General features: G+C 26.5%; 2 protein-coding genes across 2 annotated transcripts in view; both read left to right on the forward strand.

The window, feature by feature from the left end:
* Nucleotides 1-472: 472 nt before the first annotated feature.
* On the forward strand, nt 473-3023 carry LOC147808280 (cell adhesion molecule DSCAM-like). Its single transcript, XM_087166967.1, has 3 exons — nt 473-680; nt 2553-2843; nt 2995-3023. The coding sequence occupies exons 1-3, from the start codon at nt 629-631 to the stop codon at nt 3021-3023; spliced, it is 372 nt and encodes a 123-aa protein (XP_087023093.1). The 5' UTR covers nt 473-628.
* A 162-nt stretch (nt 3024-3185) lies between these two features.
* LOC147808281 (hemicentin-1-like) overlaps nt 3186-17390 on the forward strand; it is a 50336-nt gene continuing 36131 nt past the window's right edge. The window contains exons 1-6 of the mRNA XM_087166968.1: nt 3186-3448; nt 4333-4635; nt 8314-8604; nt 10133-10423; nt 14145-14435; nt 16097-16387. Coding sequence (XP_087023094.1) covers nt 3388-3448; nt 4333-4635; nt 8314-8604; nt 10133-10423; nt 14145-14435; nt 16097-16387 — 1528 coding nt within the window. The 5' untranslated portion in view covers nt 3186-3387. The remainder of the gene's footprint in view (nt 3449-4332; nt 4636-8313; nt 8605-10132; nt 10424-14144; nt 14436-16096; nt 16388-17390) is intronic.

A 17390-nucleotide genomic window follows, 5' to 3' on the forward strand; every position in this document is an offset into this window, starting at 1 on the left:
CATCATGTTATGCCATCGAATTCAAGTGACAAGCAATTCAAAAATATTCCTTAGGACATTTTTTTGGGGGGAAATTTATTCATTATTATGAAATATTATATTTTCATAAAAATTAAATGTAAAAACATGACGTGCTAATTATCGTTTATATATTCGTTGTATATCATACTAGTCTATCAAAATTGCTCCATTATTTTTTCAAATCACTGACTCTAGAAAACTTTATTTAACTTTCTAATACGTATCAAAATTGCTAAACATACCATACAATAATATTTTTTCAACTTGAAATGCATGACACTTATTATATTTGATTGAATTTCATTATTTATTTTTCAATTGAATTTTTTAAGATCTTTTCTCTTCAATTTTTGTCACTGTGTGGCGCTGCAATACTGTTCACATTTATATATTCCCCAAATACAGTCTTCACATAATAATGGCAGTCAGCATTGTCTACAACATAGTGTTTGTATTAGTCATTAAGTTGTCTTATACAGAGATTAAATAATTATAATACTATTTGTATGTTATATTCCTTTTTCAGTATTACTGATTATTTAAAATCTGTTTTAAGTGATACCTCATTATTCACGCGAAACGTTCTCTTCAACTTCTTCCAAATAAAATGGAATGGATGATTGTTGTTTTCCTTTCAAGTTGTTTTCTTCTCAGCTTCGGTAAGTTTCAGTTTTTCTCTCCATTCAAATAAGATTTGTACTCAATTTGATGTATTATAAAATTATTTTACTTATAAATATGAATATTTCACATATTATGCTTTTAAGAAACTTTATGATCATTTTCATCTTGCTTTATTTATATAAAATTAAATGTTTCTCTTTTTTGCAATTATGTATCTATTGGTGAAAAGTTATAATTGTGAAATATTGAAAATGAAATAATTTTTTTCAAATTAATAATCAAATGCATTATTCACAAGATGTCAACCTTAATAAAGACGTAAAGCAGTCATTATTATTCGAAACATATCTCAGCTTGCTACAATTTTTAGATCGAAAAATAATCTAAAAACTATCTGTTTTAATATGACAGATATCATTGAGCAATTGGAATAATTTTTCTGCAGTGAAAAATAATATGATTTATAGTAGGGGAAAAAATAAATAAACTTCATAAAATAATAAATATATACAGTATAAAAATATTTAGTGCTGGAAGAAATTCACATTTTTGGCTATCTTTAGCAACACAGTGAACGATTAAGTTAGTTTGTTGCTTCAGCTTTATTTGGGTCTTTAAACAGGGCGTTTAACACAATATTTTTAATTATCCGTATTATATGTAAAACAAAACTTGAATTTGATAGTGATACATAAGGGGATTCAAAAAATTTCAATAATTTAATTTAGCATATAAATAATAGTAATTCGATCTGCAGTCTTCTCAGCATAACAATACTGATTATTTTCATGTAATTAGATAGAAAAATAGTGTATAAAGGAAAAAAATATTCTACCAAATTTTCCCATTTGCCAAACCGGCAGTGGTTCGAAAAGGCAGTGGTTTGAAAGGCAGTGGTTTGAAAGGCAGTGGTTAATTTCGGTATGTGAGAGTGAAATTGTTTTTGAATTCAATTTAGCCAATAACTTGTTCTCCTTTTTTTCCCATTTTCTTCGTATTAGTATATATAGTGTGTTCAATTTCACATTTCTTTTTTTATTGCATGTTTAGGGCAAGTTTGTTCAATGTTTGCACACATAATGCAAATTTTTATTGAAATTCTGCAATGCAAAGGAATTGATTTGTTATTTGTTTCTGCACGCTTTATACTCATAAGTGGTTAGCTAAAAAAATGTCTGTAAAATTATATTTATTTCTGCAAAATTATTTCCATTTCAATCTCAGTAATTCGTTCTTAAAAATGTGGAAGTTTTGGATTATCTTATAATACTAAAACATTTAGTCATTATAATTTGAGAGAAAAACTCAAAATGTGTTATTTTTACGATTTGTTTTTGTGACTTAGCATTTGTGTAACTTATGAGCTTGAAATGCTTTGTGATTGTAGTATTATCTCATTAAAATACAAGTAAACAAATCTACATTTTAAAATATCCGAAGTTCAAATCTTTATCTTGCCAATGTTTATTATTTTGTTTAAATTTCTTTTTTAAAATTCTTTTATGATATTATTAGTTATAATCAATATGAGTATAAGTTGTTGAACAACAAAATAGGAACAGATTTATTATGAACCACTTACATTAAATATCATTCTCAAAATTTTTTTAAAATTTAAACTTTCAAGTGAAGTCATTTTTTAAAGGAGTACTTATTTTATTTCTTTGTTGCTATTGACTATTGTTGTTGTTATTGACTATTATGTTGTTGTTATATGACTATTATGTTGTTGTTATAGTTGTTGTTATTGACAATTATTTATGACTATTATTTATTATGACTATGCAATCATCTGTTACATTTTTTAACTATGTGAACACCTGCCACATTTTTTGAAAAAATTTTTAAATAATTTTACAAAATATTTAAGTAGTTTTTAAAGATTTTTTATTTATTTTATGTTCTAGGCTTGAAAGCACCCAAACTCAATCCGATGCAATTTTCTGGAGAATTTCAAATCGGCATGAGAGCAAGTGTAATGTGTGCAGTTATTGCCGGTGATGCACCATTCGAATTTAATTGGTTCAAAGATGGTCAACCCCTCGTAGCAAAGAATACTGTTTCAATCGAAAAAATTAATGATTTCTCTTCAGTTTTGACCATAACCACTCTTGATGTCGGAAGCATTGGTAATTACACGTGTCGAGCATCAAATACTGCTGGATACGATGAAAAATACGATGTTTTAAATATGAAAGGTGAAATTTTAAATGATTATTTACAAATATTTTTTATTATATTTAGAATAAAAAAAAAAATTTCCAATTATCACTATTTTAGTTCGTTATTTTAGTAAATTATAAAGGAACTTCGTGTTTTAAAAAGCTTCAATATGTTTCTTTTTTACAGGATTTGATAAAAGCCTACATTCTATTTAATAGTTTACTCGTAATAAAAAAGTTCTCTTAACATTAAATAAAGTTTAAAAAATTTAGTGTTCAGTTTCACTGTTAAAAAATTTCAATCTTTTTATTTTCCTTTTTTGTCACTGTGTGGCGCTACAATACTGTTAAAATATCTGTCTCCATCCAAGTATCAGAATAGGTTTTTACACAGTAATGAGAGTCGGTAGTTGCTATGACATGGTGTAGTCCTTTCTTATGATTATAATCATGCTCTGTAAACGCATTTTTTATGTCATTTTATCTTGAGTACTTAAATATATTGTGTACATGTAATTTCGAATATTTGTTGTTAGTTGTACGTAAGCATTTGTGTAAAAAATAACTCGTGCTCTATTATATGTTCAAGATGAAATGGATGCTTATACTTATCCTCGCAAGTAGTTTTTCCCTCATCTTTGGTAAGTTTTAACCTTTTATCTTCTTTTATAAAAAATATTCAAGATTTATGTTTTGAGATTTATGTACGGATACTCTGTAATTAAAGGGAAAATAATTTTAATATTAGTGAATGTATAAAATCTAAGCGAGGTTCAAATATTTTTAAAAATGCTAAAACTTATTATCACTTATAGTTACTTAAATAAGTTGGCTGTAAGAAAATGTCTTTCAAATATCGCCTAATTTAATTCAATAATCATGATTTGATGAAGAATTATATTTAAAACATGAAACGACAGATTTACATACATAAAGTTGGTAATACTTCTGCTGATTTCCCTATTGATCAGAATATTTAAGCAAACCTAAAAATATCATTCGTTATTCATCTTCTTCATCCAAAAATTCATAAAATATTCATATTTTTGCCTTTATACTGTATGAACATATCCAATACTGTATTAATAATTAATATTAAATTTCATTATAAATGGAAAATATAGATTTTTCACTCGCTACTTTAACTGTATGATAAACATAAATTTTTATATTTTTGAATGAATTTGCGTAGAAGATTCGAATGCTGTTTTTTTTCTTTTGTTAATTAAAAATTGAGTGTTTTTTACTACGTGTGATATTTAAAATGATAATGGATATTTAACGATATTTAAATTATTCCTGAGACAACTATTCTTGAATTGAATCATCCTTTGAACTTAGTGACAATAATGCTTGGCAGCATCAACTATGATTTTATATGGTACTATAAATCTGGAAGATATGTATGTTGTAAGTTAAATATCACAGCAAGTCATGTTAATTTCGTTGCGTTGATTGAATTTAAAAACTATTTTGTCTCAATATATCTTGATATAATTATATTTTGACTTTTTTTTTACATTAGGTGGAAGACCACCTGTCATTAAACCATTTAATTTTCCTGGGGATTTGAGCCAAGGTCTGAGAATTGCTGTCACGTGCACCCTTATGGTAGGTGATGCACCCTTCCAATTCGAATGGTACAAAGATGGCCAAATTCTTCAAAACAGTGAAAAAATTTCGATCAAAACTGTCGATGAATTCACTTCGATTCTGTCGCTTAAACATTTAGATTCTGCAAGTAACGGCAATTACACATGTCGGGTTCAAAACGCTGCTGGGTCAGACCAAAAGTCTGATTCCCTCAAAATGAACGGTAAGACAAAAAGTTACTTTTTTATACATATATTAACAGCCAGTCTCCAAAGTTATTGTGCAATTTCATTGTATTTCCATGAAAAAACTCCATACAGTTAAACTGGAAAATTCATGTTTGAAATCATTTTAAAGGAGTACAAGACAAATACTTCAATTTTAAATTTAATGAAAAAGTATGAGCTAGTACTTAGGGAAAAAATGAAACTTCTACAATTTTCTGAGTGAAACCTTTTTAAAAAAACAATTGGTTTAATACAGATTATTTTTCTTAATTCTTTTTTATTTTGGTTAAACATTTGGCTATATTTATGAGATGAGCTAATAAAAATTATATTAACTGACTGAATTGTCAATTAAAAAAATTTCTGTTAAACTATCTCTGCATATAGTTTAACAGAATATAGTTATAATTTGATTGAATTATAGTGTTCCTGAATAATATCAATGCAGAACTATAATCAAAGCCCATTAGAAATATAAATTAATCATCACAAAAAGTTTTATAATTTAGTCTGTATTTTCCACTCCTATGTGGTGATTAGTTTTGTTGTTTGTTGCAATGTAGCTTATATTATTTTATTATTTACTCATTATTTTCTGCCCGTTGTGTATAAAAAAAATATTTGTATACGATTCACAAAATTTAAAATAGATAAATATTGTGAACAATTTCTGCCTCTGTGTATTCCAGTATTTTGTATGTCATTTACTACGTCGTTTACATTTGCTATATTATGTCATTTACTACATATTCATTTAAAGCGTGCGTTAGACATCAGTTTCATTTTCTGAAAAACGTACGTTAATACGCCTATAGTTAATACGCCTGGAAAATGTATTCTATATTTTGTTGATAGTCGGGCATGTTTGAAAAGTTGAATCTAATTTGGTACGTGAGGGTAAAATTGCTTTTGAATTCAATTTTGACAATATTTTTTTTTCTTTATTTTCTTTGTGTTTGTACATTTGGAGTGTTTAATTTTTTTATATATTTTAAAACAGTCAAATTTAATGAACGTTAAATTTAACGAGAAATTTCATGATTTCGCTTCAATATTCAACATAACCACTTTTGATGTCGGAAACATTGGTAATTACATGTTTCGGGCTTCAAATACTGCTGGATACGATGAAAAATACGATGTATTAAATATGAAAGGCGAAGTTTGAAAACTATGTTGAATTACTAGTTTCTGTTGAGTTCATTTTTTTAAATGTCTGGTATAAAGGAGTATTTCTTCGTGAACTCCTTTTTATGGAATTTGTGTCTCTACGATTTTTGTCAACATTTTATCTGTATTTGTTATTTTTATTTCTTAGCTCATGGAAAATTCGTTTCTCTGCTTTCATTTTTTCCCTCCATCGAATTCGATGATGTTTATTGCACAACATCATGTTGTACCATCAAATTCAAGTGACAAGCAATTTAAAAACATTATTGAAGAAATTGTTTTTTTTTTTAAATTATATTTTTTAAATTGATATTTTCATAAAAATCAAATGCGTTATATTGAAACATGACGTACTAATTATCGTTTATTTATTCGTTGTATATGATACTGGTCTATCAAAATTGCTCAATTATTTTTACAAATCACTGACTCTAAAAAACTTTATTTGACTTTTTAATACATATCTATCAAAATTTCTAAACGTAACGTAAAATAATTTTTTTCATTTTGAAATACATGACGCTTATTATACTTGTTCGAATTTCAATACTTATTTTTCAGTAAAATTTTTTAAGTTCTTTTCTTTTCAATATTTGTCACTGTGTGGCGCTGCAATACCGTTCACGTTTCTATTTTTCCCAAATACAGTCTTCACATAATAATGGCAGTCAGCATTGTCTACAACATGGTGTTGTATTAGTTATTAAGTTGTTTTATTCAATAAATAAATAATTATATTCATATTTTAATGTTACATTCCTTTTTCAGGATTACTGATTATTTAAAATCTGTTTTAAGTGATACCTCATTATTCACGCGAAACGTTCTCTTCAACTTCTTCCAAATAAAATGAAATGGATGAATGTTGTTATCCTTTCAAGTTGTTTTCTTCTCAGCTTCGGTAAGTTTCAATCTTTCTCTCCATTCAAATAAGATTTGTACACAATTTGATGTTTTATGAAATGATTTTAACTATAAATATGTAGGATTTCGCATACATTTTATGTTTTTAAAAAATTTCATAACTATTTGCAGCATGTTTTAATTAGATAAAATAAATGTTTCTCTTTTGATACTATGCATAATTTGGTGAAAAGTTATATTTGTGAAACATTGACTAAGAAATAATTTTTTTTAAATTAATAATCAAACTGCATTATTCACAAGATATCTATCTCTATCTTAATACGTGCGTGAAATAGTCAGTATTAATTTGAGCATATCTCAGCTTGCTACTATTGTTAGATTGAAAAATAATCAAACAATGATTCATTTTAATAAGACAAATATCATTGAACAAATAAACTTCATAAAAGAATAAAAAGATAAGTAACATAAATATATGTTGCACTGGTAGAAATTCACATTTTCAGATTTCTGTTAATAGCATTGTGAACAATTATGTTTGTTTGTTTGTTTCGCTAGCCATATTTTGAGTCTTTAAACACAGCGTCTGACATAATATTTTTAATTATCTATATTATATTTACAAAACTCGAATTTGTCAGTGATACATTGGAGGATTAAAAAACAATTCAATAATTAAATGTTTCATGTAAATAATCGTATTTTGATCAGCACTCTTCTCCGCATAATAATACCGATTTTTTTCATGTAATTCGATAGTAAAATAGTGTTTAGAGGGAAAAAAATGTTCCACCAAATTTGTTCATTTGCTAAACAGCCAGTGGTTCAAAACGTTTAATCAATTTCAGTGAAATTGTTTTTGAATTTAATTTAACCAATACTTTATTATCTTCTTTTCCCATTTTCTTTATGATTATAAATTTAGCGTGCTCATTTGTATATTTCGTCTTTTATTGCATTTTTAGGGCAAGTTTGGTTAAATAGCAGTTTTTTTTTTTTATTTTTTTTTTTTTAAATTCTGAAATGCGAAGGAATTATTTTTTATTTGTCTTTGTATGCTTTAATTTCATAAGTGGTTGGTTAAAAATAAATATTTTTTTAAATTATATTCATTTCTGCGAAATTATTTCCATTTCTGTTTCACTATTTCGTTCTTAATAATCTGTTTGGAATTGGCTTTTATAAATGCTACAATTTTGGCCATCTCAATTTGAAAGAAAGTAGAAAAAAGTGTCATTTTTACAATAAGTTTTTGTGATTTAAAATTTTTTTAATTTATGAGTTATAATTACATTTTGGTTGTAGCAGTATCTCAATAACAGTACAAATTATTAAGTCTTAATTTTTAAATATTCGGACCTCGAAGGTAAATCTTGTGAATGTTTATTTTTATGATATTAGTAGTTGTAATCAATATAAGTTATTCTTTTTGCACAAAAAAACCGGAACAGAGTTATTATAAATTTCTTACCTTAAATATCGTTCTGAAAACTTTAGTAAACTGTAAGTTTTGATGTATAAGTATATTTTTTAAGGAGTACATATATATATATATATATATATATATATATATATATATATATATATATATATATATATATATATATATCTTGTGATTTTTACAGATATTTTTCAATTTCATTTTCTAGGCCTAAAAGCACCCAAACTTAACCCAATGCAGTTTTCTGGTGAACTTCAAATCGGCATGAGAGCAAGTGTAATGTGTGCAGTTACTGCCGGTGATGCACCATTCGAATTCAAGTGGTTTAAAGATGGTCAACCCCTCGCTTCAAAAAATACCGTTTTAATCGAAAAATTAAACGACTTTACATCTATTCTGACCATAACCACCCTTGATGTCGGAAGCATTGGTAATTACACATGTCGGGCATCAAATATTGCCGGATACGATGAAAAATACGATGTATTAAACATGAAAGGTGATGATTATTTACTATTATTGTATTTTTGATTATAATATTAAAAATATACTTTCTTTGCCTATTTTTATTATAGTTCTTTTTGCCAAAATCACTGTTTGTAAATTATGAAAAATTATATTTCAAAAAGCTTTTATGTGATCTAATTTTACAGAATTTGATAAAAGTCTGCATGCGATCTAATAGTTTACTCGTGAAGAAAGCGCTATCTGTGATCAAAAAAGGAATTTAAATAAAGTTTACTAAATTTAAAAAAGGAAGTTTAAATAAATGAAGTTTAAAATATTTAGTGTTTAGTTTCACTGTTAAGAATTTTATGTCTTTTTAACTTCTTTTCTTGTCACTATGTGGCGCTACAATACTGTTAAAGTATCTGTTTCCATTCAACCATCAGAATAGGCTTTAATACAGTTATGAGAGTCGCTTAGTTGCTATGATATTTTGTAGTCCTTTGTTATGATTATAAACCTGCTCTGTAAACGTATTTTTTATGTCATTTTATCTAAAGTACTTCAATATATTAGGTATATATAACTTCTAATGTTTGTTAAAAGTTGTATATAAATACTTGTGAAAAAAAACGTGTGCTCTAATATCTGTTCAAGATGAAATGGATGCTTATACTTATCCTCTCAAGCAGTTTTTCCCTCATCATCGGTAAGTTTCAATCTTTTATCTTCTTTTATAAAACATATTCAAGTTCTCAGTTTCGAAATTTATGTACGAATAATCTGTCATTAATGTGAAAATGATTTTAATATTAGTGAATGTATAAAATCTAAACATGGCTCAAACATTTTTAAAAATTATTAAAACTTATAGATATTACCATTCATACTTACTTAAATGTGTAAAGAATTAGTAAGAAATTATCTCTTAAATATAGCCTAATTTAATTCACTGATAATGATTTGATAAAAAATTAAATTTGAGAAATGAAATGAAAGATTAAATATTTGAACTTGGAAATTTTTTGGCTGAATTCACTATTGATCAGATTGTTTAGGACCATCTTAAAATATCATTCGTTATCCAACATCTTACAACAACATAGCACATTTTTGCCTATATACTCTATGAACATATAATATGCTATATTAATAATTAACATAAAATTTCACTATAAATGAAATGGAAAATATAGATTTTTTATTCAGTACTTCAACTGTATAAATTTCTATATTCTGGATTTAATTTGCGTAGTAGAGTCTTAATGTTTTTTTTTTAAATTAACAATTTAGTACTTTACTATGTCTGATATTTAAAATAATAATGGATATTTAACGATGTTTAAATTATTTCTGAGACAGCAATTTTTGAATTGAATCATCCTTTGAACTTAGCTATGTATAATAATGCTTGACAACATCAACAATGATTTTTTATGGTACATGTTTGGAAGATATGTATGCTTTTAAGATAAATATCACTAAAAGTTCGGTTAATTTTATTGCGTCAATCGAATTTCATAACCATATTGTCTCAATATTTCTTGATATAATTAACTTTTGTGTTTATTTTGTATTAGGTGGAAAACCTCCAGTCATTAAACCATTTCATTTTCCTGGAGATTTGCGCCAAGGACTGAGAATTGCTGTCACGTGCACCCTCATGGAAGGTGATCCACCCTTCCAATTCGAATGGTTCAAGGATGGCCAAAATCTCCAAAATAATGAAATGATTTCGATCAAAAATTTCGATGAATTCACTTCGATTCTCACACTTAAACATTTAGATTCCGCAAGTAACGGCAATTACACATGTCAGGCTCAAAACGCTGCTGGGTCAGACCAAAAGTCTGATTCCCTTAAAATGAATGGTAAGTCACTTTTTATTTATGCATATATTAACAGCCAATCTCAAAAGTTAGAATGCAATTGCATTGTATTTCCATGAAAATAACTGCAAACTGTTTAACTGGAAAATCCATATTTCAAATCATTTTAAAGTGGTACATACCAAGTACTTTTAATTTCAAATTTAATGAAAAAGTATCGAGTTGTACTTAGGGAAAAAATAAACGTTCTATAATTTTCTTGAGTGAAAGCATTTTTAAAACATAATTGGTATAATAAAGATTATTTTACTTAATAGTGTTTAATTTTGGATAAACATTTAGCCATATTTATTCGATTAGTTAATGAAATTTATATTAACTGACAGAAATCCCAGTTTAAAAAAAATTCTGTTAAGCTATTTACTACTGTCTCTGCTTAAAGTAATTTGCTTGAATTTATGGTGTTTCTGAATAATTTCGTTTCTTAGAACATTCATCAAAACCCGTTAAGAATATAAATTAACCATTTTAAAATATTTTAAATTTTCGTCTATATTTTCCCCTCCTATGTGGTGATTGATTTTGTTGTTGTTACAATATAGCTTATATTATTTTATTACCTACTCATTATTTTTATCGTTGTATAGAAAAAAGTGTTTGTACATGATTTACAAAATCCTGAATATATAAATGTTTTGAACAATTTCTGCTTTTGTGTATTCCAGTATTTTGTATGTCATTTACTACGTTCGCATACGGAATCAGTTTGTGAGTTAAATTATGTTTTCATTTTCTGAGAAACATACGAAATAGTTAATATGCTTGTAAAATGTATTCCATATTTTTTTGAAAGTAGGAAGTTGAATCTAATAAGATGTGTTATCCATAACCACTCTCGATGTCAGAAGCATTGGTAATTGCACGTGTCGGACATCAATTACTGCGGGATACTATGAAAAATACGATGGTTTAAATATGAAAGGCGAAGTTTCAAAACTATGTTGAATTACTAGTTTTTGTTGAGTTCAACTTTTTTAACGTCTGGCACAAAAAAGTATTGTTTCGCTAATTCATTTTTTTAGAATTCGTGTGTATACGATTTTAGTCAACTTTTTATCTGTATTTGTTATTTTTATTTCTTAGCTCATGGATAAAAGTATTGTTTCGCTAATTCATTTTTTTAGAATTCGTGTGTATACGATTTTAGTCAACTTTTTATCTGTATTTGTTATTTTTATTTCTTAGCTCATGGATAATTCGTTTCTCTGCTTTCATTTTTTCCATCTAATTCGATGCTTTTTATTGCACAACATCATGTTATACCATCAAATTCAAGTAACAAGCAATTCATAAATATTCTTTAGGAAATTTTATTTTTTGAAATATAGTTATATTCTCATAATTCTTTAATTATGAAACTGTATTCATTAATTATGAAATATAGTTATATTTTCATAAAAATTAAATGTGTATTATTAAAACATGACGTCCTCATACTTTCGTTGTATATGGCACTTGTCTGTCAAAATTTGCCCATCCATTTTTTTCTCAAATCACTGACTCTAGAAAACTTTATTTAACTTTCTAATAAATATCAAAAATGCTAAACATAAAGCAAAATCCTTTTTTTCATTTTGAAATAAATGGCACTTATTACATATGTTTGAATTTCAATACTTATTTTTCAGTAAAATTTTTTAAGTTCTTTTCTTTTCAATTTTCGTCACTGTGTGGCGCTGCAATACCGTTCACATTTCTGTTATCCCAAGTACATCAAAGTCTTCACATAATAATGGCAGTCAGCATTGTCTGCAACATGGTGTTATATTAGACATCGTGAAAGTGTCTTATTCAATAATTAATATTTGTGTGTTATATTATTTTTTCAATATTACTGATTATTTAAAATCTGTTTTAAGTAATATCTCATAATTCTCGAAAAAACGTTCTCTTCAACTTCTTCCAAATAAAATGAAATGGATGATTGTTGTTATCCTTTCAAGTTGTTTTCTTCTCAGCTTCGGTAAGTTTCAGTTTTTCACTCCATTCAAATAAGATTTGTACTCAATTTGATGTATTATAAAATGATTTTAACTATAACATACAATTTGTGTTTTTAAGAAACTTCATAATCCTTTGAAGCAGAAAATTAAATGTTTCTCTTTTGATATTATGTATGATTTGTTGAAACGTTATATTTGCGAAATATTTAAAATGAAATATTTTTTTTCTAATATTATAATCAAACTGACTTATTCATAAGATTTCTTCCTTAATTAGCGCAAAAAATAGTCATTATTAGTGTGAGCATATCTCGAATTTCTATTATTGTTAGATTCAAAAATTGTCTAACAATGATTCTTTTTAATATGACAGATATCATTGAATAAATTGAATAGTTTTTCTGTTGTGAAAAATAACACTCTTCAGATCAGGAAAAAAATATATATATATATATTTAAAGTAATAAAAAAGATATGTTATCTAAATATTATTTGCATTAGTAGAAATTCGCACTTTTAGCTTTCTTTTAGCAAAATTGAGAACAATATCTATATTTGTTTGTTTGTTTAGCTATATTTTGGATCTTTAAGACCGCGTCTATCATAATATTTCTAATTCTCTATATCATATTTATATTAACAAAACTCGAATTTAACAGAGATACATAAGGGGATGCAAAAGAAAATTCAATATTTAAATTTTGCATGTAAATAATCGTATTTTGACCTGTCTTCTCCGCATAACAATAACGATTATCTCCATGTAATTAGCAAGTAAAATAGTGTAGAGAGGGAAAAGCATATTCCACCAAATTTGCCAAACTGCCAATGGGTGAAAAAAACTTATTTATTTCGGTATGTGAGAGTGAAATTGTTTTTGAATTCAATTTAGTCAATACCTAATTCTTCTTTTTTTCCCTATTTTATTTGTGTTAGTAAATTTGGCTTGTCCAAATTGTACATTTTGTCTTTAATTGCATGTTTGGGCCATTACATTCAGTGTTTATGCACATAATTCAGTTTTTATTGATATTCTGCAATACAAAGAAATTGTTTTGCTATTTTCTTTTCTGAATGCTTTCTACTTATAAGTGGTTCGTTAAAAGAAAATATGTAAAATTATGCTTATTACTGCGAAATTATTTCCATGTCTATCTCAATAATTCGTTCGTAATAATGTTGTAATTTGGGTTGTATTTTTTTTTTTTAAATGTTAACATTTTACCATCACAATTTGCCAGAGAGTTTCAAAATGTGTTATTTTTATGATATGTTTTTGTGTAATTTATGAGTTTAAATTGCATTTTGATTGTAGCATTATCACAATAACAATATTAATTAACAAATCTCAATTTAAAATATACAAGACTCAAAACTAAATATTGTCTATGTTTATTATTTTGTTCGAGTTTCTATTTTAAATTCTTTTACGATATTATTAGTTATAATCAATATGAGTATTAGTTGCTGAACAACAAAATAGGAACAGATTTATTATGAATCACTTACATTAAATATCATTCTCAAAACTTTTTTAAAATTAAAATTTTGAAGTAAAACCATTTCTAGAGGAGTGATTATTTAATATATTCCTTTTAAGTAGATTTTGTTGCTTTTTCTTAATATTTTTTTGTTTATTATTCTGAGTACTATTTGTTGTGGAAACATCTGCTGCGGGTGCATTTTTTAAACAATTTTTTAAATGATTAGTTTGTAATTGTTCAATAATTTTTTCAGATATTTTTCTAATTATTTTCTAGGCTTGAAAGCACCCAAACTCAACCCGATGCATATTTCTGGAGAATTTCAAATCGGAATAACAGCCAGTGTAATGTGTGCCGTTATTGCCGGTGATGCACCATTCGAATTTAATTGGTTTAAAGATAGTCGACCCCTCGTATCAAAGAGTACAATTTCAATCGAAAAAATTAATGATTTCACTTCAGTTTTGACCATAACCACTCTTGATGTCGGGAGCATTGGTAATTACACGTGTCGGGCATCAAATGCTGCTGGATACGATGAAAAAAACGATGTATTAAATATGAAAGGTGAGGTTTTCAAATGATTGCAAATGATTGCTCTTCAAATTATTATTTAATATTATCATATTTGTCTTATATTAATAAAAAAAAAATTATGCCTATTTTCGTTATTTCAGTTCTTTATGCGGAAATCACTGTTTGTAAATTATAAAACAACTTAGTGTTTTAAAAAGCTTTTATTTTATTCTTTTTTACAGAATTTTATAATAGTAATAATAGTTTACGCGTAATTAAAACGTTCTCTTTACTTTAAATGAAGTTTGGAAAATTAATTGTTTAATTTTTTGTCTTAAAATTTCCAATATTTTTCTCTTCTTTTTTTGTCACTGTGTGGCGCTACAATACTGTTAAGATATCTGTTTCTATCCAAGTATCAGAATAGGCATTCACAGTAATGAGAGTCTGTAGTTACTATGACATGGTGTAGTCATTGTTATGATTATAAATCTGTTCCGTAAACGTATTTTTTATGACATTTTATCTTGAGTACTTAAATATATTGAGTATATGTAATTTCTGATATTTGTTGCAACTTGCATATAAGTATTTGTGTAAAAAAAAAATCTTTTGCTCTAATATCTGTTCAAGATGAAATGGATGCTTATACTCATCCTCTTAAGTAGTTTTTCCCTCATCATCGGTAAGTGTCAATCTTTTTTTCTTCTTTTATGTAAAATACTTTTAGATTTATGTACGAATATTCTGAAATTGTTGTTAAATTGATATTAATGGTAGTGAATGAGTAAAATCTGACCATGGCTCAAATATTTTTAAAATTTATAAAACTTATTATAACTTATGCTAACTTAAATCTGCTGTTTGTAAGAAAATGTCTTTCAAATATCACCTAATTTATTTCAATAATAATGATTTGATGAAGAGATAAATTTGAAAAATGAAATAACAGATTTAGATATTTGAACTTGTAAATTTGATTACTTTGGAAAATCTAAAAACATCATTCGTTATCCATCATCTTTATCCTAAAATTCATAAAATATGCATATTTTTGCCTTTATTCTGTATGAACTTATATAATGCTATATTAATAATTTATAATTAATTTCAAATAAATTTAACTTATTAATAATATCAGATATTAAATGAAATGAAAGATTTAGATATTTAAACTTGTAAATATTCTTGCTGAATTCCCTATCGATCAGATTATTTAGGAAAATCTAAAAATATCATTCATTGTTCATCATCTTCATTGCAATTTTCGTAAAATATGTATATTTTTGCCTTTATACTGCATGAAAATAAAGTGGAAAATACATATTTTTCAGTCACTGCGTCAACTGTATGATAAACATCAATTTCTGTATTTCAGAATGAATTTGCATAAGAAGAGTTTAATGTTTTTTTTAATTAATATTTTAGTATTTGACAAGGGATAATTTTCAAAATTATAATGGATATTAAACGATATTTCATTTATTCCTGAGACAACTATTCTTGAATTGAATCATCCTTTGAACTTAGTGACAATAATGCTTGGCAGCATCAACTATGATTTTATATGGTACTATAAGTCTGGAAGATATGTATGTTGTAAGCTAAATATCACAGCAAGTCATGTTAATTTCGTTGCGTTGATTGAATTTCAAACTATATTGTCTTAGAATTTCTTATTATAATTATATTTTGCCTTTACCTTGTATTAGGTGGAAGATCACCTGTCATCAAACCATTTCAGTTTTCTGGAGATTTGCGTCAAGGACTGAGAGTTGCTGTTACGTGCACTCTAATTGAAGGTGATCCACCCTTCCAATTCGAATGGTACAAAGATGGTCAAATTCTTCAAAACAATGAAAAGATTTCGATAAAATCTATCGATGAATTTTCTTCGTTTCTCACTCTTAAACATTTAGATTCCGCAAGTAATGGCAATTATACATGTCGGGCTCAAAATGCTGCTGGGTCAGACCAAATATCTGATTCCCTTAAAATGAACGGTAAGACAAAAATTCCCTTTTTTTATACATATATTAACAGCCAGTCTCATAAGTTAGTATGCAATATATAGTATATATATTAGTATTTCCATGAAAATAACTCCATACAGTTTAACTGGAAAATTCATGTTTCAAATCATTTTGAAGTGGTACGAAATAAATATTTTAATTTCAAATTTATGGAAAAAATATCCACTCGTCCTTAGGGAAAAATTAAAATTTCTTTAATTTTTTGAGTAAAAGTATTTTTAAAAAAGAATTGGTTTAATAGATATTATTTTTCTTAATTGTGTTTTATTTTTAATGAACATTTAGTCAGATTTATGCGATGATCTAATAAAAATTTATATTAACTGACAGAAATTTCGATTAATGAATTTTCTGTTAAGCTATTTACTACTGTCTCTACTTATAGTAATTTGCTTGAATTTATGGTGTTTCTGAATAATTTCGTTTCTTAGAACATTCATCAAAGCCCGTTAAGAATATAAATTAACCATTTTAAAATATTCTAGATATTCGTCTATATTTTCCCTTCCTATGTGGTGATTAATTTTGTTGTTTGTTGCAATATAGCTTATATTATTACTTATTTTATTACCTACTTATTATTTTTGTCGTTGTATAGAAAAAATTTTTTGTATATGATTCACAAAATCTAGAATATATAAATATTGTGAACAATTTCTGCCTCTGTGTATTCTAGCATTTTATATGTCATTTACTACTTTCGCGTTAGAAATCAGCTTATGTGGTAGAAATTATTTTCATTTTCTCAGAAACATGCGAAAAATGTTAATATGCTTGGAAAATGTATTCCATAGTTTTTTTTGATGGTCGAAAGTTGAATCTAATAAGGTCAGTGTTGACCATAACCACGCTTGACGTCGGAAGCATTGGTTCGGGTCGGGCATCAATTACTGCTGGATACGACGAAAAATACGCTGTGTTAAATATGAAAGGCGAAGTTTCAAAACTATGTTGAATTACTAGTTTTCATTGA

Source organism: Parasteatoda tepidariorum, chromosome 6 (assembly GCF_982258835.1).
Source record: "Parasteatoda tepidariorum strain Cologne lab strain chromosome 6, Ptep-v5.0, whole genome shotgun sequence".
Taxonomy (NCBI): domain Eukaryota; kingdom Metazoa; phylum Arthropoda; class Arachnida; order Araneae; family Theridiidae; genus Parasteatoda; species Parasteatoda tepidariorum.

Bases quoted from the DNA above. Each gene is read 5' to 3' on its own strand.
- LOC147808280 (XM_087166967.1), top strand. From the start codon at position 629: ATGGAATGGATGATTGTTGTTTTCCTTTCAAGTTGTTTTCTTCTCAGC. The intron at 681-2,552 runs GTAAGTTTCAGT...TTTATGTTCTAG, and splicing joins TTGTTTTCTTCTCAGCTTCG to GCTTGAAAGCACCCAAACTC. The intron at 2,844-2,994 runs GTGAAATTTTAA...TCTTTTTTACAG, and splicing joins CGATGTTTTAAATATGAAAG to GATTTGATAAAAGCCTACAT.